The following is a 27,125-nucleotide window of genomic DNA, read 5'->3' as shown; positions in this document are numbered from 1 at the left end:
TGTGGCACTTCTACGTTAGCTTAGCTAACCTCTGGAGGTTGCTGCTTGTTTATTGCAAGGAAAGTGTAATTTAATAACATCAGTGTTCTCCATGCTTGTGGTGTTACAGGGATATGCAATATTAACAGTTTATTAAAATGTAACCTGTGGTCATTTTGAGAAGGCTGTAGAATCCATGTAATGATTAAAATCACAGGGCGCAAAGCAGGTTGAGTAATATCACTGAGTAAGTAAGGCTGCCTCTGACCACAGCCATGTTGTTCACAGGTATGGTGTGAGGGGGCCTGTGTATCTGAAGAACAAAGAGGGCCTGGTGGTGGTAGCGGGACAGGACGGCAGCTGTGATTGGCAGGGTGGCACTGTGCGAAAATACCCGGACCGCATTACCACCACCTCCAGCTGTGGCACCTCCACCTTCAAACTGTTTGACCACATCACCGTAAGTCACAGAAAACGCTAATCAATCATTTTAGAAGGTTTCCAGCAATGCAGCGCCTAAAGGCGACGATTCCAAATATATATGCATGAGTGTATATGAATCACAGGTTCATACAACTACTGGATCTTTTGTGGTCCAACATTAAGAGACGTTTTATGATCTTGTTGTGATAAAGTGTCGTGTGGTTGCTGCTTTGTTAGCTAATCTCAAGGTAACAAAACGTCAGTAAGATGAATGAGACGAAAATTATTCCTGAAAATAAATCATTTAAAGTTATTCAGTTTATTGTTTTTAAATATTATATGAAAACAAAAACATAAGTGTGTGGGGGGGGGGCTCTCCTCCAAGACAAGAAATGTAATGCTTCCAGTTTGTGGCGTTTCTACACAAACCTTTTTGTAAAGGGAGATAAAAAATGACAGTGGGCGGTAATTGTCGATTGTTTTCACATAAACGCCTTTAAACGCTGCACGGTCGCACTCTCTCTCTCGCACTCGATAAATGATCCATTGTTGCTCTGCACACGTTTGTTACCACAAACGTCGCATGCACTTATGTCATTGTCATGAGACACTCTTGCAAACAAACTCACGGTTTAGTAACACAGTAGAGCAGCGTGTTTACGGGACAGTAACAGTAATCTAATTACCTTTTTTGCAACAGTAATCCCTTACTTTACTCGTTACTTGAAAAAAGTAATCTAATTATGCGTTGCTGCCCATCACTGGCGTCAAGTTATATTAAGTTCAGGCATGTTACACACGATGATTGTGAGGAATAAGTGCATGTGATTTAAGCAAAAAGAGCAGGAAACATTACCCTAAGGTTAGCTAACAAAAAGAAACTGAAGTAACGGTGTGTTATTCTCACATCTTTGGCTTTAAGACATGAAAAAGTGACAGAGTACTGCTGCTTCCACTGTTATCAACATCTTTTCTTTCTTTCATGGACTTATCCTGGGGTCATAAATGTCAAAGGGCAAAGGCAATGCTAACAACATAGCTTACTGATGGATGATGATGGATGACACATGTGGCCAAAACAAGATAGAAAGAAACATTAGCCCAAACACAAGTTGTCCACCACAGCATTGACTGCTGTCAAGCTATGATCATATCAAACAAAGAGATGATGATGATATTCAACAAACAAATCAACAAAACAACAACCTCACTGTGACACTTGACCGAGGTCACAGTGTTAATGAATGTTTTTCTCCCCCTCTGCTCCAGTCTCCACGTCGTGTGAATGTTAGAAAGCACAGTAAAGAAAGTTCGTGTACGGATGGATGAACGTTTGTTACATTGGATACGTGTGTGTAACATACGTATCCAATTTATCCTATTTATGAACAAAATTGTGGCACAGTCGGAAACTTCTCCACTCTACACCACTGTCTACTTAGCTGTGACGCTGCGCACAGTGCTGAGAGGACTGCTGTTATATATTACGTCACAAACCTTAAGTGGGCCTGTCTTTGCATAGCATTCCATTAGACTATTTTCAGTAGGTGCCATTACTGTGTAGTGATCGAACTGAGGAATACTGTGACTTACGTTCTCTGCTCTCTTCAGGTTCGTATTTCTGTCCACTCTTCAACTTGCCACGCTGACCGTCTAAACCTCGAGGTCATCAGCAACAAGCCTCACCACAGTGCCAAGTCCCAGCAGCCCAGCCCTCAGGGCCGCAGTCAGCTGGTCAAAGAGGTGGTGCGTCAGAATGAAGAGGCGCTGGCTCAGGAGAAGACAGCCCGGCGCCCCAAACTCTCCAAAGAGGAAAGAGAGTTTCGTCAGAGCAAAACTCCCAGTCTGTACTCTATTCTGGAAGAAATCAGAGAGTTGGCTCTGATGGATCTGGAAAGGGCTTCACGCCTCCCGGCAACAACAGCATAGAAACGCTGTAGCCCAGCTTTACCTCCAAGCAGACACTTGTGAGAACTGCACGCTGTGCGCTAACAGAACGGTGATCATTGAAGATCACTCGTGCTGAGTCATCCAGGTCATTCTTGTAGCTCCAGATTGTGTGTGGACAAACCACACGAGTGTGTGAAGTCACAGGAAAGCAAACACAATATTAAGTAAAAACATGTCCCGCCATCTTTTTAGAAACCAGAGTCAAACCGAATCAGTGGATACGTTTTGTAAAAGTTAGTTTTTAAAATCACATCAAGTTAAACTTAGTTGTAAGGAGGATAGGGAACGTGTTAATGCCAGTGAAGTGTCAGCAGTTACTTTGACAAGACCTAGTACTCACTGCAAATGTGGTTCAATCCTGCAGGAAACTAGTCAACTGCAGCAGGTTAAAGAAGTCTGGTAACAAAAGGCTTTTCTCTCAGCACCAGTGATCTCAATATCTCACTGGTGGGATCAATGTCTTGTGTAAATTAAATGTCTTGTGTTATAGAACCATTTTTGGTGAGTTCACACATATTGTACTACCTGTGACCACTTCATACAAAACCCAGCACGAGTATTGTTCTGGAGATGATAAAACGTCCACTCGTCCATTTTCTTCTGCACGTCCTGGAATCTGTCCCAGCTGTCATAGGGTGAGAGGCAGGATACGCCCTGGACAGGTCACCGGACTGATAAAACTTCATGTCACTCATTAGCAGACTTTAAAATAAACCCGTAGAGTAATGAACACACCTGAGGTTGGTTGTATTGGAAGTGATGTATAAAACTAGGATGTATTTATCTTATAGTTTGTATATCAAGAGCCTGTATAGAAGACACCAACACCAAGGACATTTTTATTGTTTGAACTGGTAAATAATCAGAACCGTTTTTTGGTTTGTGGATTTTAAGATTGTTTTCTAGAACTACCAACAGAAATATGAACTGTACATAACTATTTCAATATGTGTGCAGTGGCCTGTAATTAAAAATGGTGTTTTCATTAGCGCAGATGGAGCCACTTCATCGTGTTGCGTTTCATGTCCCTGCAGTAGCTTAAGAAAGAACTGTTCATAATTGAACGAGCACTTAATGCTTGGAAGAGGGTGATGGTCAGTTGACAGCTCACATACTACACACACACAGAGGCCTTTTATAGAAACATGTTTGCAACCAAAATTCTGCCAATAGTGAAACTGGAGAAAGAAGATGCATCAGAGCAGGAACTGTGGATCAGTTCAAATATTTTTCTGTAACAGATACCAACACATGGTAAATACGTTTAGGATTTGGACTTTTAAAAATAAGAAAAACATTTATTTCCATTGATTATAAATGTCTTTGCTAACCCAAAGCTGACGTCACAGTAGGAACATGTGCTCAAGATATAAACCACCAGAAATGCACAACATTACTCGAATGAGCAGGCACGAACATTGGGAAACCTTTAAATCTGCTCACTGCCAAAGCTTTTCAGCAGAAACTGCTGCACGTGAACTTTAATCCCCCTCTACACAGTCGTTGCTGAGCTGTTGCTCAGGGCTGAGGCCGGTCTCAGCCTCAGCGGGCTCAGAGTCTTTGGGGGGAAGCGGGCTGGTTTGTTGCGTGGAGGTGTTGTTGGAAGGCTCGAGGTCAGGATCTTCTACAGTTTCATCTCCATCAGTAGAACCTTTGATGACATTTGGTGAGGATGCAGCTGGAGGTTTGTCTCCTAACATGTCAGCAGTCTGAGAGGCTGAAGGGCCTGAAAGGGTTGAGAATTAGAAACAGTGATGGTTTCAGTCAACACAGACACACTCAGTCTACTACGATTTATAAAAGACAGGCAAAGCTGAGATAATGAAAAATGAAACTGTAAACTGCAGGGTTCAAACTCATTGTTCAGGGTCAAATTTAAGCACTTTAAGCACTTTCAAGGTCCATTATCAAGCTTTTCCAGCACATTACCAAAAAAACAGTTTGCATGTTCCACTTTGCATCACCTCAGTAAGACCATGTAAAAATTAAAACAAATCGTCTTAGGTTGACTTAAATGTTCTTTGTTCCTCTTTTGTTAAAACAGAGAAAAATGCACCACACAAAAATACTGAAAAAGGAAATGGTTGTCTTATATGCATATAGTGCACAAACTCAAAAAACTCATTTCTCTCAAAAATGCAGATGTGCAAATGTGAACAAATCAACTTGTTAGAGATGCTCATCTCCACTTGGAAAAAACAACCACACAAAAGAAGAAATCTGCACAAATGAACAAGTCTGCTCATCAGATATTGATGCTTCTTTCCTACGTGACACAACAACAGGAGACAGATGTTTGGTACTTTAACTAGTTAAGCACCCACATCACCAAAAATGGGGGAAAAGAGAGGAGATCACATTTAATCGGTTATAACACGAGGTCAGAAATATAAGTGCAGACATGAGTGTCCACAGAAGCCTCTGAATCTCAGCTGTAAACCATTTCTACAAACACCAAACAGTTAAAAGAGCAGTTACATCACCATGAATCTGTGGACAGGTAACATCCATATTTTGATTTATGATTTTCTGGAGTTAAATGTGACCCAAAGTATATTTTATAGCATATAAGCTATAAAATACTTTTAAAAATTAGGTGAGGGAAATAATCTTTTTTTTCTATGTTTGAGTCCCAGTAACTTTGACATAGTAACATCTGCAGTAATATTTACCCCTCTGATGACAGCTCACAAGCGTTAGCTTTATTTTGATACCAAGACTGTTTACACAGAGTTTGTAATTGCAGAGAAATACTCCATTTATTTTGGCCTCTTCATTTTCGAGCAGGAAGCTCAGAAAAGCCCTGGGGGCCTAACAGGTCAAAGTTCATTCCCAATAAAACTAACTGTGAGATGTTTGACTACATTGCTCTCTGGATTATTGTTACAGTCCTAAATGATCAGCTTTAAAGTGTTTGTGCTAATAACACCATGTACAGTAAGACAGGCATGGAGAACAGCACTGACGGGAGGCTTTGAACAGATGACACACTCAGTTCAATTCAACATATAAGACTTTAAAAACGCACAAACATCGACCTAAAATCTATTTATTCAGTCCATCACCTGTCATAGAATTATGTCAAATAATAATGTATTGTTCATCTCCCTTAAATAAACAGGCAGCCTTAAAGTATGAAACATTCATTCATTAAAACACTAAAATGTGTCTGTCGTCTCCGTGGCTGATAGAGCCCCACAGGCATCAATGTGAGCTTAAAGCCATTTATAATTTTTAAATGGTTTAATGTGTCGGTGCTCACGATAAACACATTTTGAATGAAAGCCAGGGAACTTCAGCAGCACAAGAAATGGCTTCTTTGTGCCCACATGCATCAGTCCCTCTTTTTACCAGTTTTTCTTTAAGGCTTAAGTTGGCTAGTTAAGTGTCGGACTAACGATTAAAGCTTTCACTTGAGTGAAGTCACTAATATTACTGCTACTGCTAAGTAATGTTAGCCAAGTTTAAAGCACACTGCATAAATCACCATGCCATAACTAACTGCTGTGCTAGCACTGCCGTACTCTATCACACTCAGTGCATTTCAATCATTTCTCCAGCAAGTTTGATAGCTAGCAAAATAATAATCATAGTTTTAAACATTAGCCTGTGTTATGTACACATACTCGAAATTATTTACTGTCATGTGACTCAAGAGTACAAATTCCTTCAGTGTCGTTTTCCATCGAACACTCATTAAAACAGCACGAACCCTGAAACTGCTTATTAAAATAATATGTATGTAAATAATAGTATGTTGCATTATAAAAAATTAAGCTTTTGACTGCCCTCCAGAGTTCACGTTAACTTCAGATCTCTGGAAGCTACACTACCCGAATGATGTCAGCTGTTTAGTTTCTATACTGGACAGAAAAAAAAAAGGGCCCCGGGTGGATTGGCTCCTCTTAAGGAGGACTAATGACTAAAATGTAAAAGTTTAAAGTCGATGAGTAAATCATGCTCGGGTAATACAATGGAAACGGTCTCATATCACCATCTAGTGTTATAAACTGTAAACACATTTTTATGGGTGAAGGCTCATAATAGAGACCGATCAACAGGTCATTTTCTTTTCTATGGGTCTCATTTAAATCACATTACATCATTTCTGCGGTAAATGAGGACCCTGAAGAACGATTTAATGTCACTGTTAAAGATTTGTAGACAATAGATCGCAGACAGCTGGCTCCGCTTTAACTAAAGAGGAAGTAAAAACAGTTTGGATCACAAGTGTAAGGCAAAAACAAAAATACTACGCCTAATTGAAGCTGACATCAGACAGGCAGTAAAGAAATCAATGTTTTCTACATGCTTTGCCTCTTATTACCAAACTCCACACTAATGTGAGGAATCTCTGGTGGTTTGGACGAACTGTGCAATACGGGAACTCGTCACTCGACCTTCAGGGTTTCTGGTGGATATATACACTAGATCCACTTCACTATATTGTAAGGAGTATTCACTCACCACCCATCATCCAAATCATTGAATTCAGGTGATCCAGTAACTTCCACAGCTGTATAGAATCAAGCACCTAGGCATGCAGACTGCTGCTACTAAGTGGAAGTGTTTGGGAACGACAGCAACTCAGCCATCAAGTGGTGGATCACGTAAAATCCCAGAGTGGGGGTCAGTGGATACTGAGGCGCACAGAGGTTGCTAATTTTCTGTGGAGTCCATCGCTCCAAACTTCACATGGTCTCCAGATTAGCTAAAGAACAGTGCACAGAGAGCTTCGTGGAATCCATTTCCATGGCCGAGCAGCTGTAGTCCAAGCCTTACATCACAGAGTGCAACGCAAAGCAATGGGACACAGCGGTGTAAAGCACGCCGCCACTGGACTCTAGAACAGGAGAGATGCAGTCTATGGAGCGACGGATCACAGTTCTCAATCTGGAAAGCCGATAGACAAGTCAACTTAGCAGTTGCCAGGACAACAGAGCTCCAGGTTTGGTGGCAGGGGGATTTCGGTGCGGGGTTGTTTTTCAGAAGTTGGGCTCAGTCTCTTCGTTCCAGTGAAAGGAACTCTTAATGCTTCAGCATGCAAAGACATTTTGGCTCCCGACTTTAAGGGAACAGTTTGGGGATGGCTTCTTCCTGTTCCAGCATGACTGGGCACCAGTGCACAAAGCAAGGTCCACAAAGACATGAACTCTGGCATGGGAGTCCTGACCAGAACACCACTGGGATGAATGAGAGCAGAGACTTGGAGCCAGGCCTTCAACATCAGTGTCTGACCTTACAAATGGTCATAAACTCCCATAAACACTCCCAGAAGAGTTGAAGCTGATATAGCTGCACAGGCGGACGTCGTGAATGGGATGTCACTCGAGTTCATATGAGTGTGGGGGCAGATGAGCAAACACTTTTGGCAATATACTGTACATTCAATGTTTTGCTTTTTGTATTTTCATATAAAGTTAATACACCAATGAAGCTAGATGATCCTTATGAACCTTCGCTGGATGTTTTGTAGCAGAATCATTAATTATTTCTGTTATATTGTGTCCCAGCTGTATGATACATTTTTGCCATTCTTACCAATTTGCTGCTGGCGTGCGCGCCTCTTTTCCAGGGCCCGCTGTCTGTTCAGCTCAATACGTTTCTGCTGCTCTTCGGTCAGAGAGGGAGTAGGTGGGGGAGCGAGGGCTTCGGCAATCTGCCCTTGGGGAGCATTAATAAAACTCTCTCTGCTGAACAGATCAGGATCCCCAAATGTTTCCAGTTCACGTTGTACCTCTTCGTCACCAGCACCTGAACACAATTTCAAGCAGTGCTGATAATTAAGTCCTGTGGAATATGGCAAGTATTTCCTATGTGCACCTGCAGGTGTGAATCCACCGTAGGGCTGTTCGATACAACGATATATACGGTTTGACGATATAAAAACGTCTATTTCATTTTACGCTATCGTTTGTTTCGTGGTGTCGCAAAATAAACTGTTTACGGCAATATTTCTTCATGGTTCTGATGTCACTGTAGTAAAGTTCTCTCTTTCTCTTATATATAACCACACTACGGACGGACAAGCGCCTGTTTTTATGCGTTGTCGTTAGCAACAACGACGGTAAAACCATCGCGTGTCCTCTTGTTTATGTTCCACATAAACCTTTCAGAATAAAGCTCAAGGTCCTGTTGAGGCTTTTCAAAATAAACGGAATCACGTGAAAGAGCAGAGTGTTTACGGATGAGAAGTAAAACAGAGCCGCCAGGTGCTAAAAAATAAACCTTAGACTCAAACGTTAGAACAGGCTTTCCCCCGCAGCACGCCGTGTAATAAATACTCACAAAGAAAACGGCGCCGTTACAACTTCTGTCTAAAAATGTGTCGTTTCATGCATCGGTTAAAACACTCGACTCCAGCTACATGACGCGCAGCTGGAAACACTTCACGCAAGTCGAGATCCACAGAATTGACAGAAAATGTTACATTTCTGTGATTTATATCGTTATCGGACGATAGAATTCTTATATCGGGAGATGAGACTTTGGTCATATCGCACAGCCCTAGTCCACCGTATCCCCATCAGTAATGATTTTTCTTCTTACCATCTGTACTTGTAAAATCTTCATGTGTCAGGGGCATGTCCAGTCGTATTCGTTTAAGACATGTCTATAGAAGAATGAGTAAAAAATTACAAATTCTGAACATTAGGAATCCCACACGCTTGCAGGAAATATTCTACTGCTTCCTCTCACCTGCACTTCCTTTTTGCTGCCGAGCCTTTCCACTTTGTCAATAAAATCTTCAAATTGCAATTTGGGGTACAACCTGTGGGCCCAGTTCTCCATCTTCTGCATCAGCAGCCGCAGGTCTGCAGCCTAATGGGGCAAACATCAAAAACAGCGAGTAGTGATATGAAAGAGGGCTGTGTGTGATAGGACGCTTCTTCTTCCCACTAAAAAATGACTTCCAGTCATTGGAACAAAAGACATCTTAATTTGGTAAACCAACCTCTGGTTCCCCTCACTCATTTTTGACCACGACAGAAAGGGCAACTTTTGACCTTTTAGTCTCAAACCAAATTTAGGACATCTAATTAAAAGCTGACAGGCCAAACAGATTTAGCTCAAAAACCAATTTTCATTCACATCTGGTAATTGGTGGGACAGATGTTATCATATCCTACCTCGTGTCCTTTGCCTTTGAACTGGATATTGTCAAAGAGAGTGCCCAGAGCTGGAAGCCCTCGATCTGATATCAGCCTGGGAAAAAATATTAAGACTAAGTTAAACCATTAATGGATTACAAGCAGGGTTAGCAGCACATCCAGGCGTATTTGGCTTATCCAATTCAGGATCGTGGATGGCTGAAGCCCGTCCCAGCAGCCAGGTTGCCAGCCTGTCACAGGGCCAACACAGACAGACCCTCTGAATGGAAATGTCAGTGCCTTCAGATGTACCATGTTCAGAAGGCAGTAGCTTGTTGGGGGGGGGGGGGGGGGGGGGGGTAGGGTGTTTGGTTTTCAGGGTGCCCACAACCTTTCTTTTCCTACCTGTTTGTACATAAGGCAGTATAATGAGAAATAGTCAAATTTCTCCATCTAAAAATAAAAAATTGCTATATATATATACATATAATAATATATATATATATATATATATATATATATATATATATATATATATATATATTATAGCAAAGTTGCAATTAATTTGAATATTTTATCAAATGAAAATCTATGTTTTTCTTTAATACAGCTTGCAAGTTTTATCCTAAGTATAATCGACGTTCTTACTTAAAAGCTTATTTAACATCCTTTGATTTAGTATAACTTAGTTCTGTCCAGGAACATTGTGAACAGAACAGTAACAGAGGAGTGCCACTGGGACACCCACTGGGAGACTACTGGGAACGAGCCTGACTTATGGTTGGCAATACTAACCAGGTTCACACTATAGGTGTACAGAGACTGGAAACATCTTTCTCACACACATCCAGGGATGTCTCCAACGCTCTGACAATTTTCAGTCTGGGAATTTTGCCCATCCAAATGATGAAAACAACAATGGTATTAGAGTCTTTCTTCTTTAAATGACTGGCAGAGTGAAGCTGCACCATCATCACACAGATGCAGTCATTTGTACCCGCCGCTAAAGCGTAAGAAGACGCTGCAGTAGTCTGCGAAACGACAGGTGTCGCCACTCAGATAATATCACATCACTTTTTTTGTGCAAAGTTCTTTCCACAAACTTACGTTTTCAAACATTTGCAACAACTCTGTGTGTCAGTGTGTCTCTGAGCCTCTGTGCACGATTATTAGTGAAACGGTGATAAAAACCAGTGCAGTCACAGACTCGTGTTCAACCTGGCTGCAACACTGACAGTCTGCACACGTCAATCAATGATTTTGGCCTCCTTGTGTCCCAGCTCACACAAGATGACATCAATTTCCTATTTAAATGCGCATTTTAATGCATTTCAACCCTCTGTCGTGATATAAATGTCTTTGCTACCTGTGGGAGTCCAGCTTGGGTTGGGGTCTCTTCACGCCTCTCCTTTTAGCAGTAGGGACATCAGCCAGCTGTGATACCTCACCTTCATCTCCTGCATTGAAAACACATGACAACAGGATGTGTTTCTAACTCATTCTGTTGGCAGCGTGGCAAACTTCAAGCTTATCTTTAAATCCAGACAAATTATAGACTGGAGGTTACAGAAGAAATGTGCTGGTTTGAACAGTATCTGATAGGTTTCATTTGCTCACGCAAACAAAAACATGTGTGTTGTTATTGTTAGAAACATCCAGTCTCAGAGAGATGCTGAAAAACCAGTTCATGCATTTGTTAATTCTAGGCTGAACTAACAAATTCATTATTATCAAGCTGTTCCAAAAAGCTTTGTGGAAGGACTATGAGAGGTTGTATTTCTCCCACATTAGCCTTTTTTCCTGAATCTTATTTTTCTATGATTCTTCATTAAACCATGAATTTAAAATACAAAGTTCTGAATCATCACATCTTAAAGACCTCATAGTAATCCTGTAAGAGCACAGCAGCATCTACCATCTGCAAAAGGGTCTCCTTCCTCCTGGCCTCCCCGGCCTGGGGAGTGTGGTGGTGGGAGTGGGGGGAAAGCTTCATCCTCTATGCCGTCATAGTCAGGAATGTCCTGCGGGCTATTTTCCTGTGGGTCAACCATGGTGAGTCGGTCCTGGAGACAAAGTAAAAGACATGTGAGCCCCAGTCGTCAACAGCATCAGCATTAAGTTACATGAATTTAACTGCAAGTTGAAAAAATGACATTTATTTCTGTAAGAGTAATTCTTTACTGTGTTACAACATCAACATGAAAACCTAAAAAAACTGGCATTTACTTTTTTCTTTTTTTACATCAACAGGAGGAGCTGTACAGACACTCATCCCACCTGGAATTATACCCCAAATTCAGAAATGTACTATTATGATACATTAATGGTCCATTATGTTTGTTTCACAGTTATATACATAATACAATTTATAGATTTGTATATATTTACATTCTATCAGGGATGAACTGGTTGTGAACCTTTGGGCTGATAATGACATTTAAAAGTTACAATTTGGATGAATTATTACTGCGATACTTCTTTTGGACTCTGTAGTACCACAGAAATATCATTAAAGTAACAGGTTTGTTTTAAAGTCTTTCAGCTGTTCCGTAAGCATCATCGTCATCATCATTTATATAGCACTTTAAAAACACACCTGGCAGACCGAAGTGCTGCACAATACAAATGTAGTAATAAAATAGCAAAAAACAAACATAGCAATAAAGTAAACTCTTGAGCCAAAATGATGTGACACAACTAGGGCTGCCACAAACGATTATTTTGATAGTCGACTAGTCACCGATTATTTATGCGATTAGTCGACTAATCAGATCATCATCCACTGGACGTAAAACTACAGCTTATTGCACCATGCAGCATATGCTCTTATATAACTATCATTAGCTTACAGCTTTAAGCTTTTAAGGTGCTAACTAAAAATAAAGACAAGATGATAGTTTATTCAATTTTAATGAAATTTGCAGATTGTTTCGGTGAAGTTTAATAAACTCCTTGCTATCTAAAATATAACAGGACAACGGAGTATATTCTCCAGGATCTCACACTTCTGATAATCAGCTGTCTGCTTGACGTTTATTCAGCTGTGTAAAAACTATAACTTTAATCTCAGACAAACCGATTTACTCAGGAACAAATAAAATACTAAAAAAAAAAAAAAGCCAAACAACAACATTTTTAATTTATCTAAGTGACTCATATATATTTAACCTGAGTAGCGAAAGACGGCGGTGGGTTTGAAAACAATTTGCCTGGAGTCCGGTGTTCTCACCGTGCTAGTGACCTAGCCCCCGGCTAGCTATCGAGCTAGTGGGTAACAGACGTCTCCGAAAACGTCGGAGCGCTTTTGAAAATATGTGGTGTCCTGATAAACTGAGCCGATATTTGAGGTTTACACAGCTACATTCTCGGCTGAAAATATGTTAAACGTTTATTTTGTGACCCAGAAAGAATAATAAGAGTAATATTAAAACTAACTAGCTGCCGCCATTGTTGGAAACTGAGCTGGGCCGCGCTATGAATTCTGGGACACAGCTGCTTCTTCTTCTTCTTCTTCTTCGGGGTTTAACGGCAGCTGGCATCCTTGTACATGCAGTGCTGCCATCTTCTGTTTCAGTCCGTTATTACACTCTTAAATCCTGCTACTTATTCCTGCGTCTTTTGGGATCTTACAAAGCTTCAAACGACGCGTCGACTATTAAATCAGTCGTCGACGATTTTGTGAACACTGTCTCCAGGTGGAAAACAGAATGAGCGATACACCTGCTGTCAGGCCTGCAGGGTTTCTCCCTGTGATGTTCTTCTCTGTCTTGTGGTTGACAATTTTTTTTTTTACTGGCACAAATAATTTGTGGGGCGTCTTATTGTGACACCTGATTGTTGTAGTATTTTTAAAATGGCTGTGCAAAAAAATAAAAATAAGAACCCCAGATGCATTGCCTGCATTTTTAGATGAATAGTTGTATATAACTTTATTATTTACAAAATTTTTGTTTAATTTTAATTTAAAAAAAATTACCACTTATATTTGCATTTCAAGTTATGAAAATAATTTACTAAACATGTCTGTGGTTTTTATAGTAAAGAGAAAATATAACTACTACTAGGGTTTTATGTGTTTGTGTGATTTCAGACCAGTTGTTTTAATAACTGTAAATTTGGACGTGTGAGGTTGTGCTGAAAAGAATGATACCAAGAAAGACAAGGTAAAAAAAACAACAACAATCAAAAGCAGCCAAAAATGGCCAATTATATTTTGGACCTCAGAATATTGACCCAACAAATCATGAAAAATGAGGTTTCAATAATTGTTTGTGATAGTGCAGCTTTCTGGCAGTAGTAGTAGTCAGTACAATTTGATTTTTTTCTAACAAAAACAGTATGAAACTTAAGTTAGACTTGTGTTTGGAAATGAGCCCCCGCCCAGTATTGTGTAGCTTTCTGGATTTTATACTTATTGGTTACATATTTATTTATTATACAGGCTATACAGTACACACATTTTATGTAACTGAAATGTTTAATTATGTGGGCTATAGAAAATAATTAAGTTATAGACCATATTTATATGAAACATATGCTTAATGTATATTAATCATATGTAACACCTGCATATGTCTTTAAAACAAGGCTTTGATTTTGCCACCCCATTTGATTTCCATGCCAGCCTGGAAAAATTTCTCTAGATCCGCCCCCGGACCTGTCCTGGACCAGCAACACCAAATCAGTGACTAAAAGAGCTCAGCAGCGACTGCATTTTAAGAGACGACTGAAGAAGGTGCACATCCCCAAACCCATCTTTAATACTTTCTACAGAGGTACCATGCAGAGCATCCTAACCCGCTGCATCACAGTCTGGTATGAAAACTGTCATGCGTCCAATCGCAGAGCCCTCCAGAGGATTGTGTGGACCGCACAGCGTGTTATTGGCAGCTCTCTACCCAGTCTACAGGATATTTACACCTCACTGGGAAAGCCACTAGCATCATGGCTGACCCGCATCACCCTTCCCATCAACTGTTTACCACACTTCCCTCCAGAAGACGACTGCGTCATCAGGAGCAGGTCGGCAAGATTGTGCAATAGCATTTTCCCCCAAAGCAGTTTGGCTCCTGAACACCATGGTTCCCTCCTCTGCACTGAAAACTTCTCCACACACTTCTTGGACTACATAATACTCTCCTCTAATTATTATTACTATTATGATGTGAACATTTTGTGCACTTAAATCTTACTGTGCTAATGACCCCTGCATCAGCACCTTGTTTGGAATAGCAGTGGAGAAGACATAGATTCAATGCTGCAGACGTCTGAGCAAAGAAAGCTTCTAGAAGAGTAAAGACTAGCTAGAAGAATGAAGATTCACAGAGTAAATGTGAAAATTCATCACAGGGCTCTATGCACTTGATTAACTGACCATGAGCAAGTTTGCTAGTCTGGAGCATTCAGATCCACCACAAAGACTGTTCAGTGCTCACAGAAACTGCACAATACCCAAGAGCTGCATCTGAGCCTCTACAGGCCTTAAACAGCATGTTAATGTTCAAGACAGTTTAATTAGAAAAAGACAAAACAAGTATGGTTGGTCTGGAAGGGCCGCCAGGAGAAAGCTTCTTGTCTCTAAAGAGAACACAACAACTCAGTTGAGGTTTGCAAATTTGCCCTTGAAAGCTTCTGGAGCAACATATTTTTAAAAGATGAGACTAAAGTGGAGGTTTGGTCATAATGCACAGCAGTAACTTCAGCAAAAATCAAACACAGCACAAACACCTCAAATCCACTGTCAAGTACGCTGGTTCAATTGTGGTGATTTGAGCTTGTTCTGCAGACACAAGCAATAAGCACCTTGCAGTCCACGAACTCCTCTGTATGCCAAAGTTTTCTAGAGTCAAATGTGAGGCCGTCTGTCCAACAGCTAAAGCTTCTCCTAAATTAGGCCATGCAACAGGATAATGAGCCCAAGCACAGCAGCAAATCTACTGCATGGAAGTCCAGACCTCAACCTGACAGAAATGCTGTGTATAAAGAAATGCTTGCAAATGTTGATGAATTGAAGTTATTGCTGCTAACTGCTGCTTCTGTAACCGACTCAATCATAGAATGATTATGATATTGAAAAAGACAAATGCCTGAATCCTAAATTGTGGATATCCTTTTGTTGTGATCTAAAATGTAACACTAAATGTGATTAAAACACTAAAAATCTGGACTCTTGGGCTCAACAACTGCAAGGATCACCAGCCCGAGGAAAACACAAAATACACATGACCCCGTGACAAAGACAATTCATTCTTGAATGAAGACATTGATCTGACTTTTTAAAATTTTGCCAATTGTGTTTATTATTAAATTATTGAGGAAATAGAAAGGGGGGGAGGGGTTGTAAAGAAGAAGGTAAAGGAAAGGGATAGAAAGGAGGAAAGAGATAGAGGAGAGAAAACCCCAACAATCCCCTCTGAGCAAGCACTAGGTGCGACAGTGGATAGGAAAAACTCCCTTTAAAGGAAGAAACCTATGACAGAACCAGGCTCTAGAGGGGGCAGTCAACTGTCGGGACTGGTTGGGGGGTGAGGGTGAAAAGAGAGAGGGGGGGGGGGGGGGGGGGGGAGGGAGATGGGACAGGTGATAGGAGTTAAAGGGAAACAGGGGAGGGAGAGGTGTCAGGAGAGAAAGGGAGAGAAAGGGAGAGGAGAGGTGAAAATTAAGATGGAACAGACGAGGTGACATTAGCAGTAGAAAAAGTAGAAAAAGTAGAAAAAGCAGGAGTGTCCCTCCTCCAGAAGAAGCAGAAGCGTTTTTTCTTCTTTTCCATGAGCTTTTCCACGAGCACTTTTTTCTCTAGGATGAGGGTTCTCAACTGATCGATTGTTTCTGCATTCTCCTGCTCAAGTCTCTTGCATGTTTTCTCCACTTCTTCTAATTTGGCTTGTTTGTCTTCGAGCCTTTCTTTCATTTCTTTAGATGTTGCCTCCTGCATTAGCTTTGCCTCGTGCAGCTCTGTATAACTCTGTTGTAATTTGTTGTGCGTGTCTTCCAACTGCTGACTTCTGCTCTCGATTTCTTGAAGTGAACACTGCAGGTCTTCGTTTGTTTTCTCTAGTTGTTGCTTTAGCACCTGCATCTCAGTGTTTTTGCACTTCACGTTGTCTGAAAGTTCCTCGACTTCTGTGTTTTTTCTCAGCATGTCATTGAGCTTACTCTGCATCTCTGAGCATTGGTTTTGCAGTTTTTCCTTTTCCTCTTCCAGTTCAGGTGTTTTGTAGTTCAGTTTGTTATAAAGTTCTTGCAGGTTTTGGTTTTTCCTCTCAAAGTCCTGGAGAATTTCTTTGTCTTCTTTCTGCTTTATTTCCTGTTGTTCTTGGTCTTGAAGCAGCTCTTGATATTTGTGCAGTGTTTCATCAAGCTTTACCTGCAGCGCTCCGTATTGTTCCTGCACACCTTGGAGTTGGCACTGCGTGTCTCTCTGGTCCAGTTTTTCTTTCTCTTCAAGGATTTCTTTATTCTTTTGCAGAGCTTCATCAAGCATTACTTGCGAGCCTTCGTTGTGTTTCTCGATGTTCTGAAGTTTGCAATCCAGATGTTTCTGTTTCATGTCTTGCTGTTCTTTCTCTTGAAGGAAATCTTTATTTCTTTGCAGTGCTTTATCAAGTTTCATTTTCAGCGCTGTGTATTTTTCCTGCACGTCTTCAAGCTTGCAGTCCGTTTGTTTCTGTTTAATTTCTTGTTGCTTTTGTTCTTGAAGCAACTCTTTATTTTTGTTCAGTGTTTTATCAAGCTTTACCTGAAGCGCTTTGTATTTTTCCTCCATGCCTTGGAGTTTGCACTGCTTCATGTCCTGTTGTTATTTTTCTTGGAGGAGTTCTTTAATTTTTTTGCAGAGCTTCATTAAGCTTGATTTGCAAGCCTTTGTTTTGTTTCTCCATGTCCTGGAGCTTGAAATCCATTTCCTTCTGTTTTATCTCCTGTAGCCTTTTTTCTTGAAGAAACTCTTCATTTGTGTGCGGTCTTTCATCAAGCTTTACTTGCAGCTCCTGATTCTTTTTGTCCTTCAGCACTAGTTTTTCTAGTGCTTTATCAAGCTTTGCTTGGAGCTCAAAGTTTCTTCCCTGCATTTCTAGGAGTTCCATTTCTTTCAACTTTTGAATATCTTCCTTTTCTAGAAGCTGGTTGAATGATTTGTCTACTTGATCAGGAAGTTGAATTTTGTCTTCCTGATCACAAAGAGGAGAGTTGGGCTTTACTGTTTTTTTCTGTTTTCTCTGAGACATGTTTGAATCTGTAAACTGTCACTCTGTTTATATCTAAATTAACTAATTTCAAGAAACTGTTGCAATTACCTGGACTGCCTCAGCCCAGGTGATGTAACATTAGCAGACAGAGGGTTTGATGTTGCAGAATCTTTGGAGCTGTACCATGCTGAACTGAAGAGCCCAGCTTTCACCAAAAGGAAGAACTAACTGGGCCCTAGATTGCCCAATCAAATCTCTTAATGCCACCTGCCCTCTCCTACATTAACTGTGGGCTCACCTTGTAGAACAGAGTTGAGTGTGGAAGAAATGGCAAAAATATGGAGCTGAAAAGCTGAGAGAGAAAAAGAAATGATAAATAAATCAATGTGTCAAATTAACTGACATGTTAGCTGGTGGAGTGCCCACTGCATTATATATATATCATCTCTTTTTTATAATAAATAATCAAAAACTTTATTTAAACTAAGATTTTAAAAAATATGTGCAGTGATTGATGTGCTCTCAGACATGTGCTTCAATCCACACACAAATACAAAACAATCTGACCACACGTACAACTGTTTCACAAACTCTATAAAGCATTCACACTCCAATGGATGCATCAGAAAGCAGCTTGGGATTACAATCTTGTCCAAGGATATTTCGCCTGCAGACTGGAGCAGCCAGGGATCAAACCAGAAAACTTTCTGATCAAAAGCTGACTTGTGCTAAATGCTGAACGGCAGCCAACCCATTTTAGCCATTTAATGAATGTGCCATTTAATCTTGGCTGCAGCCAAGATTAAATGGCACATTCATTAATTACAGAGTTACGGATTGTTACATGGAACTCAAAAGAAATAATGAACCCATCTCGTGTCCTGTGTCTTCTATAGCTGTCTGTACTTTTACTTCCAAAGTTCATCAGCAAACAGTTTGCAGGCCTCTAATTATCAGGCTGTACTCAAGCGCTTGAATTCAACCTAAAAGCTGTGCTGTCATACAGAACCAAGTACCCTCCGCGGAAACTATAGCTAATGTCACAACTGGATCTGATGAGACAGCTATGATTTCTGGACTCGAAGTAAATAATCCTGAATAAATTTATACAACATCAGTTTGTTTGTTTTGCTTTCATAACAAATAGTTTGAGCCATATACAAATACAGAAGTGACAAAAGGAAACATATTTACAATCCAAAGTCAGACTAACAGTTTTCAGTAGCACAGTCTTTTATTTACAGTCTGCTTCTCCTGGTGGTAAACCTCTATCACATGTTTGGATTAAAAATTAGGCCTATATAGCTGCTGGTTCCAGCTTAAGCAATATGTTAAAAATACTAAATTCTTCATTGATTTGAGCTGTGGGGTTTGCTATACACTGGCAGAAAATTGTAGAGTAAATGGTGAAAACAAACAAACCAAATAACAAGATCCTTGAATTCCATCTTTTTTATTAACAGAAACTCCAACAAATTTGTGCCCAATTGATGATGTTTGGGACATGAAAAGTCCAGTCCAGCAGGTGGCGGTAATGCGCCTTAAAGCTTTAACCGCCAAAAAATACAAGAGCAGAAGAAGAAGAAGCCGAGTTCCCGCTTTATGGCGTTTTTCTCTCCGATTATTGTCAAGACTGATTTAAAGGTAAGCACCGAGCTAATATTAATCCGAGTCTAGTTAATCTTGAGTTTAGCTCCTGAATGAGGCTTTCTGTTGCTCTCCTCGGTGTCTCTTCTCAAGTTTTTGTGAACCAGTTGGAAAAAAAAATCTGACTAAATTGACTCAAGCTGCTTTAAACTAATTTACAGAAAGATATCAGCAAAAGGTTGTGAAACACAGAGAAGAAAATAATTTTATTAGAAGAAAGCTTTTAAATGAGCTCATTGTAATCAGAGTTTCTGTTGTTTTATTAGCCTGTTATTAAGGCTACTTAGCATCTCTGTGGCACCTGCACAGCTTATGAATGCAGCTTGCTAACTAAGCTAGCTAGCGCCACCCTTCTTCCATATAAGGTCACTTCCGGCTCCAAAAGACCCAACATGTTGGCGGTAAAAGTGCTATAATGAAATACATTTATGAGAAATGTAAAAATAAATGTGTTCCAGGCTAAAACACAGCTGCCTTTATCAGCGCAAAGTTGTGATGAGGCTTACTCAGATGATGGCTCAGATTTCTACACCCACTCGGATATACAGATGAAATCAAGACAAGTACATCAATACAAAAATTCACAGGATTGTTCAAAAAATAATAAATTGCATGAATATAGGAAATCTTCCTCTCAGTGACTGAGTTGTCTCATTGTGTCCTCATTTTTTATAAATCAAGGCCTGAGTAACCCAACCTTAAGTGTTCATTAAGGTTTTTGTCACATAGATAGAAAATAAACTCAGAGATTAAGCGGCTGTTATAAACAGAGTGATTAGTTTATGTAAAAAATGTAGTTTGTTGTTGTTCTGGTTTACGTGCTGAAAATGGTTTTATTTGTGTATGTTCAATGTGTTAGACTTGTACATAGTTAAATATATGATCAAATAATGTTGAATCCTGGATATGGATTTGTAAGCAATGAAATTTGAAATAAGGGGGTAGGAACAAGAAAACTTCATCCTACTCCTTTTCGAGCACACACATTCTGTAGACATAGATATTTACATGAAAACTTGATGATTTTTAAGTTTTGTTATTTTTATTTTTTTCTGTTGTTATTTCAATTATATTTGCATGTTTGAAATAAATTTTATCTATCTATCTATCTATCTATCTATCTATCATTTCTCACGGCACACGTATATTGTCGGGTTTTTTCTTGGCCAGGGCATATTTTAAAGAGGAATTGCTCTCCTGGTACTGGTGTGCCATACTGCTGAATTTGGTATCGGTGCTCAAACCTTTTGTGTTTGTTTCAAACAAGTTGTCCACCCAGGGAAGCTAAAATGTGTTCTGTGTGTTCTCAGATGAACATATGAGACACTTTGACTCTTCAGTGCAGTGTGGAGCTTAACAAAGTTCTGTTTTGTGTCCCAGCTGATCAGGAGGAGGAGAAGAGTCTGACGGAGCAGCAGAGGAAATTTCAGCTACTTGGACTCAGCTCAGCCACTGCAGAGAAAACAATGAGCTCAACACAGAAGGTGACAGATACTAGTGTTAAGAAATACTCCATTAAAAGCTGAAGTACTGATATGTATATTTTATGCTAAACTAAATGAACCTTGTGCAATATTAATGTAATGTAGAAATAATGTATACAATGTATACAATGCCTACATCTTAGACGGTGACGTTGCCTCTAAACATCAAAATGAGCAGGAAGATGTTAAAGTGGGATTCAGCAGGATTCAACCCTAAAATCAGCTGTAGTGGCTCAGTGTGGGGAAAAGGGTCACAGCTCACAATCATTTCTATTGAGAGCTCCAGTAGATTTTTTTAATGTGCAGGCTGTGATCAGCTGACCTGCTGCTCTCTGTGAATTCATCCAGATGTCAGCAGATGTTTCATGAGTTGTCCTGGCTGATTTCCTTTCTCTACACTGACAGTACACTGTCTTTATATTAGACACTATACTGTTGGTATGTGGGTGGAGCTCAGTGAATGAATGTCAGCATCATGAGCTTAAGTTTAAGTTAATCTCTGCTACACTTGATGTAATCTAACTCTGACATGAGCACCACAGTCACTGTGCACCAGTCACACACTGTTCTTTACTTAAATCCATCACATTACAGTAAACTTGCCTGCTTATCCTGCACTAACCTGCAGAGGATTTTGCTGCAGTCTTTACATCACATTGTGAGACAAACTGCACACAAACAGTTTGTGTGTTTACTGATGTTTGTTGGGCTGATAGAATCGCTGCATTTGAAATTACCTGCCACATAAAAAATATTACTCCATTTATTCTCGCTCGTCTTCTGTATTGCTAACTAGATGTTGAAATACCGCGACCGCAACTTATCAGCACCTGCAGTCGTTCAGGTTCTGGTGGTGTTTGGTGCCACACTCCACCTTCAGGTTTAAAACTAGTGTTAATGGAGGGAGTTTGAAGCTTCAGTTTGTTTAATGACTGCATTTCACTCACTGCCTCTGTTTGTATCTCTGTCACTGCAGGACCAACGTGGACCGAGAAGTCAGCGCTCTCAGGAGGCCGACAAACCTCACAGAAGAAAGAGAGAGAAAAAAAACACCTGTGACGAGTGTGGGAAGGATTTTACCTGGAAGTTTAAACTAAAACAACATCAGCTCATCCACACTGGAGAGAGACCGTTCAGCTGTGACTTGTGTGGAAAGTCGTTTTCCTGGAAGAATTCCCTGAAAACACACCAAGTCGTCCACAGTGGAGTTAAAGCTTACAGCTGTGATCAGTGTGGCAGAGCTTTTACTCGAAGTAGCCACTTGCAGAGACATCTAGTTACCCACTCTGGAGTTAAGGCATACAGCTGTGACATCTGTGGAAAAACTTTCAGCCAGCTATGGTACCGAAATATACACCTACGCATTCACTCCGGAGAAGATGTGTACTGGTGTGATCAGTGTGGTAAATACTTTACAACAGACACACAGTTACAACACCACATGTTTACCCACACTGAGGAGAGACCTTATCAATGTGACCTGTGTGAGAAGACTTTTAAAACTCCACAGTACCTGAGACAACACCAACAGATCCACACCAGAAAGAGACTCTACAAGTGCAGTTACTGTGAGGTTTGTATTTTTATTTTATTCTTGTAAGTTCAGTCTGACTGTTTGGAACAAGTCTGCTCATTAAATTGTGTTAGCATGTTAGCACTTCTACTGCACCGAAGAGTAGCTCTGAGCCATTATTCAGGTTTTCATTTCATTTAAGTGTAAGTCAGATGTTACTGTAATATTAAATAAGTATTGCTGTAGTATTATGGTGGTAGTATTGTAGTTATTGTAGCCCAGTAAACTGAGTGTGTTAATTGAAACAGTAAAATGTAATTGGACGTCTGCAGAGATGCTCTTTATTTCAGGCGACTTTCAGGATAAAAGTGTTGAAGGACTGACTTACACGGTCTTTGTGTCTTTGTTTAGAAGCAGAGCGACACAGATGGATCCACTTCTCAACCCTGTCATCGCTGTGGTGGTGGGAAAGACTTTCGTTGTGACATCTGTGGAAAAACTTTCAGTCTGCAAGCCGGCCTAAAAATACATCAACGTAAACACACTGGAGACAAACTGAAATACTGCAAAGAATGTGGGAGAAGCTTCCCCACATCAGCTGAGTTAAAACGACATGAACTCTTTCACAGTGGGGTCAAAAAGCACCTCTGTGATCAGTGTGGGTCATCCTTCACCACTGCAGGTCACCTTAAAACACACAAACGAGTCCACACAGGAGCGAAACCATACAAGTGCAGACACTGTGACAAAAGCTTCTCACAGTCAGGTCATTGTAGCAACCATGAACGTACACACATGGAAGGAAACTACAGCTGTGAGCAGTGTGACAAGAGCTTCAGTAATCTCAGTTCATACTCTGCACACAAACGATCCCACGTTACTAATAAACTGTTTCACTGTTACCACTGTGCCAAAACATTCACTTCATCATCTGCTCTGTGCAAACATCAGCGCGATCACGCAGGGCTGAAACCGTTCCCATCACAGGATCAGAGTGAATCTGAAGAGAGAGAAACATCCTCTGGTTTCAGAGTCCAACTTAAAACCCTGGAGATCAGGCTCCACAGAGTTCAGGTCGGCTCTCCTTAAGTTTAAGTTAAAGTTCAAATGAGGCTGTGAATCAAACTTCCTGTAGTTCCATTTTAATCTTTATAAATTGTTCTTCTGTTTGTGTTCAGTCGTTACCTTTTTTTTTTCAGTGGTTGGATTAAAAATCAGTTTTCTGTTGTTTAAGTTTTTATTGAATGTATTTTGTTAAATAAAGTTAAAATATTGTTAAATAAAGAATTGTTTGAACGACAAAGATTTTGAGCCATGATGTCATTTCCTGTATTTCAGAGTAAAGACTGAAGTGACAAATGGAAACATGTTTACAGTCATGGAATAAACACTGATGGGTAGGAAGTACTATTGCTGACCTGACAGACTCGACCTTGTTTACAAAGAAAGAAAGGAACTGATGACATGTGTCAGCAGAGGCTTTCAGGGTTGTTTAGAGTAGAGCTGATAGTCTTAAAGAGAACATGGCGATTATGACAATTTAACACAATGATCTGAGAAAAATATCTGTTTCTCTCATTTTTACTGTATTCTGATCAAATTTCCAACATTCTTTTAACATTTCAAAAGAATTTGTCTTTCTTCCACTTTCACACTTGGCCCTAAAAACACCAACATCTGTGCATCACCCTTGTGTCAGTCTAATGAACCTAACATGTGATTGATACATAACACACATTCACACTGGCTGCATATATCAGTCCGGGGGGGCAGAGCAGAACTCTGTATGAATCAGACGCGCTCACATATTCAGGCTTTCCAGAGGCGTTTACCATCAGAAGAAGCAGAACAATGAATCATCAGCACCCTGCAGAAGAACACAGCAAGCAACAACTCTAACAATAAAGACGTGCTGGAGCCAAAAGATGCAGATAGCGAGTTTTAAACGATAACGCACAGGATCAAAGGGGGAGAGGGTAAAAACCCACTGCCTCCTGAGATAAAGATCAGCAAGTCAAGCTGGCAGCAGACAACACAAAACGCTCTCTGGAGGAGGCGGTGACTGTGGAGCAGGCCGACGGAGAGGCGGATCGGCAGACAGGAAGCTCCCGGGGTCCCACAACAAGATGTTGCGCGTCAGACTGGAGCAGGATATCCCCATGTTGGTGACACTGCCCATCGAGGTACAGCCCAACTTGGCAAACCAACCCTTCCCTTTCTTGGACACCACACTGGCTGATCTGGGCATCCAAGACTGAGTCTCACTCCGTGTGGGGACGTTTTTTTGTTTTTGTTTGTTTTTTAAGAAGCAATCATGTGTATATATTCAGCTCAGAGCTGAAGGAGAGGGTGGTTTGGGTTGACAACAAGAAGACCCATCCTAGAGGTACGGCGGTGGGATCCAACTGCAGGGATGTGGTCAGATGGCAGTCTGTGGAAATCAGGTGACAGTGAGAGCAACTTGATTTTCCTATTTTGTCCTTCAGATACGAGTGAAAGCCCAGATGCCAGGAGACAAGCAGCTCCAGGAGGTCCTGTACAGCACCGAGGTCCACACTGACCGCTCCTTCTGCTGCACTGGAATGGATATCCTGCCCTGGAAACAGATGTGTGCAGGTCTAGAAGCAGTTTAAATCCCATACTTTTTTGATCTGTGAGGCTCTTAATGTCACGTCTGCAGCCATGAAAGTCAGCTCAGGGTTTCTTGATTCTGATTTTTCTTTGCTGTGTCACATTTAGCTCATATCTGCATTGCCATGCCCTGAAAACAAGCTGCCGAGCTTTAGTCAGGCTCAGGGACAACGGGAGATCTGAGGAGCAACACGATGAGAACAACTAAAACTGAACAAACTTAACATCTGATTACCTTTTTTATTTGTAAGAAAAAGTTTAACATGAACGCGCCAACTGTCCACAGCAAAGCTTATTATGACAAGACTGCTTTTATTCAGTGATGTCAAAGTGTCATCACTTCATACCTCTGAACTGACATTAGATGTATTGCATACCTTGTTAGAATTACACTGTTGAAGCATTTGTAAAAAGCTTCTGTCCTTGTTAATTTATGTTTTAGGATAAGTTTTTGGGCTGTGTAAGGTCACAGGTTGCATTTCTGAGCAGAGTAGTAAAGGTAAAGTAAGTGTTTTCAAAACTAGCCACTCAGCATGTGTACAAACAGTGAGAAATCTCTGAAGAAAACCGTTTGAAGGAGCAAGAGCACACGCGTTTCTCCACAGGTTAAAGCCCGCTGACTCCCAAAGAGCAATGGGAATGAAAAACTCTCCTTAGCAGATTAAATCCATTACTTCACACTCTTGAGAACAAAGCAAGAAGTGTGTCCAAACCGCGTAAAGAACAGCAGCAGCGATTTATAGTGAAGCAGGAAATCAAAATACAGAACACAGGATGGTGAACCCGAACTCCTAACATAAGAAAAAGTAAACACGGCATGCACGTTAACAAGGGTCTCTGCTGTGCAGGAAGTGAGGTCACAGCTGCTTGGACCTCAGCACTGTGGTTCTGGGCAAACTTTCTCATGAGTGCTACTGAAATGTTCTGGCTTTCTGTGGAGGAGAAACAAACTGAGAGTTAGAGGTCAACACTGGAGACAGATCACTACAAAAGAACCAAATACTGATGAGAGTGCTGTGCACAATGCTAAGAGACATTAGATATGAAGCTCTGAGTCATGAGGGTTCATTCAAAGGAATTTTAACATGCAATCTGATGAGTTATTCTGCATGTGGCCATAGAAATCTTCACCTTTATCTACATCCTTGTTGCCCACGACATGACTGGAAGCAGCAACTATGGGTTTCATTAAATTCACGACCTGAAAGAGATAAAAAAAATAAAATAAAAACATTTAAGAAAAAAGTGTAATTAAAAATATTTTTAAAATTTAGGGACAAAATGCACAATGTGAAGTAATTCAAGATTTACATCAGAGCATGTCAAAGTTTCTGCATGTGTTGGATTGTAAGAATAACTGATTTAACATTTAATAAAAGAAATGATTGGTTGGAAGTTTTTCCTTTCAAAGCATCTTTCTAAACATGTGAACAGCTGCTCTTTAATAATCAATATGAATCAAAGACTTCTGTCAACACAAAATAAATGTAAGGAAACACACTTTCCTGTGCAACATCCAGTTTCTATAACTGACGACAAGCTTGGACCACAGTGATCTAAACTCATCCTCTACATTGGAAATGTAAACAAATGTAAATGTGGTTTTTACTGTACCAGAGCAGGGCTGTGTGTGTAGAGCACAGCCAGGCAGCTGAACACTGTATGGTTCTCTTTTTGGTCCTCTTCGAGCGGGAGACGAGCCACCAAAGCTGGCAACACCGGTCAGTGAACACATTCAGTTTTCAGGCCCCTCTTCTGTGGAACCAGCTTCCAGTTTGGATTCAGGAGACAAGATTTCAAGATTAGGCTTAAAACTTTCCTTTTTGCTAAAGCATATATTTAGGGCTGGACCAGGTGACCTTGAATCCTCCCTTAGTTATGCTGCAATAGACGTAGGCTGCCGGGGATTCCCATGATGCATTGAGTTTTTCCTTTCCAGTCTCCTTTCTCACTCAGTATGAGTTAATAGACCTCTCTGCATTGAATCATATCTGTTATTAACCTCTGTCTCTCTTCCACAGCATGTCTTTATCCCATCTTCCTTCTCTCACCCCAACCGGTCGCAGCAGATGGCCCCGCCCCTCCCTGAGCCTGGTTCTGCTGGAGGTTTCTTCCTGTTAAAAGGGAGTTTTTCCTTCCCACTGTCGCCAAAGTGCTTGCTCATAGGGGGTCATATGATTGTTGGGTTTTTCTCTGTATCTATGAAGCGCCTTGAGGCGAC

The 27,125-nt window shown here is 40.6% G+C and overlaps 3 protein-coding genes, 1 long non-coding RNA gene and 1 pseudogene across 4 annotated transcripts; 2 read left to right on the top strand and 3 right to left on the bottom strand.

Annotated features, from left to right (window-relative positions):
• The first annotated feature begins 231 nt into the window (after positions 1–231).
• Positions 232–3,361, top strand: LOC147300361 (DIS3-like exonuclease 1 pseudogene; annotated as a pseudogene).
• On the bottom strand, positions 3,165–13,072 carry LOC147300360 (TIMELESS-interacting protein-like). Its single transcript, XM_086285166.1, has 8 exons — positions 12,673–13,072; positions 11,359–11,506; positions 10,810–10,900; positions 9,483–9,558; positions 9,052–9,174; positions 8,902–8,965; positions 7,894–8,106; positions 3,165–4,078 (listed from the first exon to the last, which is right to left on the bottom strand). Exons 2-8 carry the CDS (start codon positions 11,492–11,494, stop codon positions 3,834–3,836), a joined length of 948 nt encoding a protein of 315 aa, XP_086141292.1. The 5' UTR covers positions 11,495–11,506; positions 12,673–13,072; the 3' UTR covers positions 3,165–3,833.
• A 3,029-nt stretch (positions 13,073–16,101) lies between these two features.
• Positions 16,102–17,226, bottom strand: LOC147300359 (uncharacterized). Its single transcript, XM_086285165.1, has one exon. It carries the CDS (start codon positions 17,206–17,208, stop codon positions 16,102–16,104), a length of 1,107 nt encoding a protein of 368 aa, XP_086141291.1. The 5' UTR covers positions 17,209–17,226.
• A 3,205-nt stretch (positions 17,227–20,431) lies between these two features.
• LOC147300358 (uncharacterized) lies at positions 20,432–23,645 on the top strand. Its single transcript, XM_086285175.1, has 3 exons — positions 20,432–20,760; positions 21,737–22,333; positions 22,685–23,645. The coding sequence occupies exons 1-3, from the start codon at positions 20,743–20,745 to the stop codon at positions 23,360–23,362; spliced, it is 1,293 nt and encodes a 430-aa protein (XP_086141301.1). The 5' UTR covers positions 20,432–20,742; the 3' UTR covers positions 23,363–23,645.
• Positions 23,646–24,355: 710 nt separating this feature from the next.
• LOC147300357 (uncharacterized) lies at positions 24,356–27,074 on the bottom strand. Its single transcript, XR_015127960.1, has 3 exons — positions 26,519–27,074; positions 26,036–26,105; positions 24,356–25,836 (listed from the first exon to the last, which is right to left on the bottom strand). It is a non-coding gene; the product is annotated as an uncharacterized LOC147300357 (long non-coding RNA).
• Between the last annotated feature and the right edge of the window lie 51 nt (positions 27,075–27,125).

The sequence above is a fragment of the Aulonocara sp. 'chitande type north' Nkhata Bay genome, unplaced genomic scaffold (genome assembly GCF_057382095.1).
Source record: "Aulonocara sp. 'chitande type north' Nkhata Bay isolate Kocher_YH1m ecotype deep benthic unplaced genomic scaffold, A_spYH_male_GT1.1 unmapped_scaffold_34, whole genome shotgun sequence".
NCBI classification, from domain to species: Eukaryota; Metazoa; Chordata; class Actinopteri; order Cichliformes; family Cichlidae; genus Aulonocara; species Aulonocara sp. 'chitande type north' Nkhata Bay.
Note: the sequence above shows the minus strand (reverse complement) of the source record. Positions and strands in the feature narration are given on the sequence as shown.

Bases quoted from the DNA above. Each gene is read 5' to 3' on its own strand.
- LOC147300360 (XM_086285166.1), bottom strand. From the start codon at position 11,494: ATGGTTGACCCACAGGAAAATAGCCCGCAGGACATTCCTGACTATGAC. The intron at 10,901-11,358 runs GTAGATGCTGCT...TTTTCAATGCAG, and splicing joins AGGAGACCCTTTTGCAGATG to GAGATGAAGGTGAGGTATCA. The intron at 8,966-9,051 runs GTGAGAGGAAGC...ATTCTTCTATAG, and splicing joins GCAGCAAAAAGGAAGTGCAG to ACATGTCTTAAACGAATACG.
- LOC147300359 (XM_086285165.1), bottom strand. From the start codon at position 17,208: ATGGAGGAAAAATACAAAGCGCTTCAGGTAAAGCTTGATAAAACACTG.
- LOC147300358 (XM_086285175.1), top strand. The intron at 22,334-22,684 runs GTTTGTATTTTT...GTCTTTGTTTAG, and splicing joins ACAAGTGCAGTTACTGTGAG to AAGCAGAGCGACACAGATGG.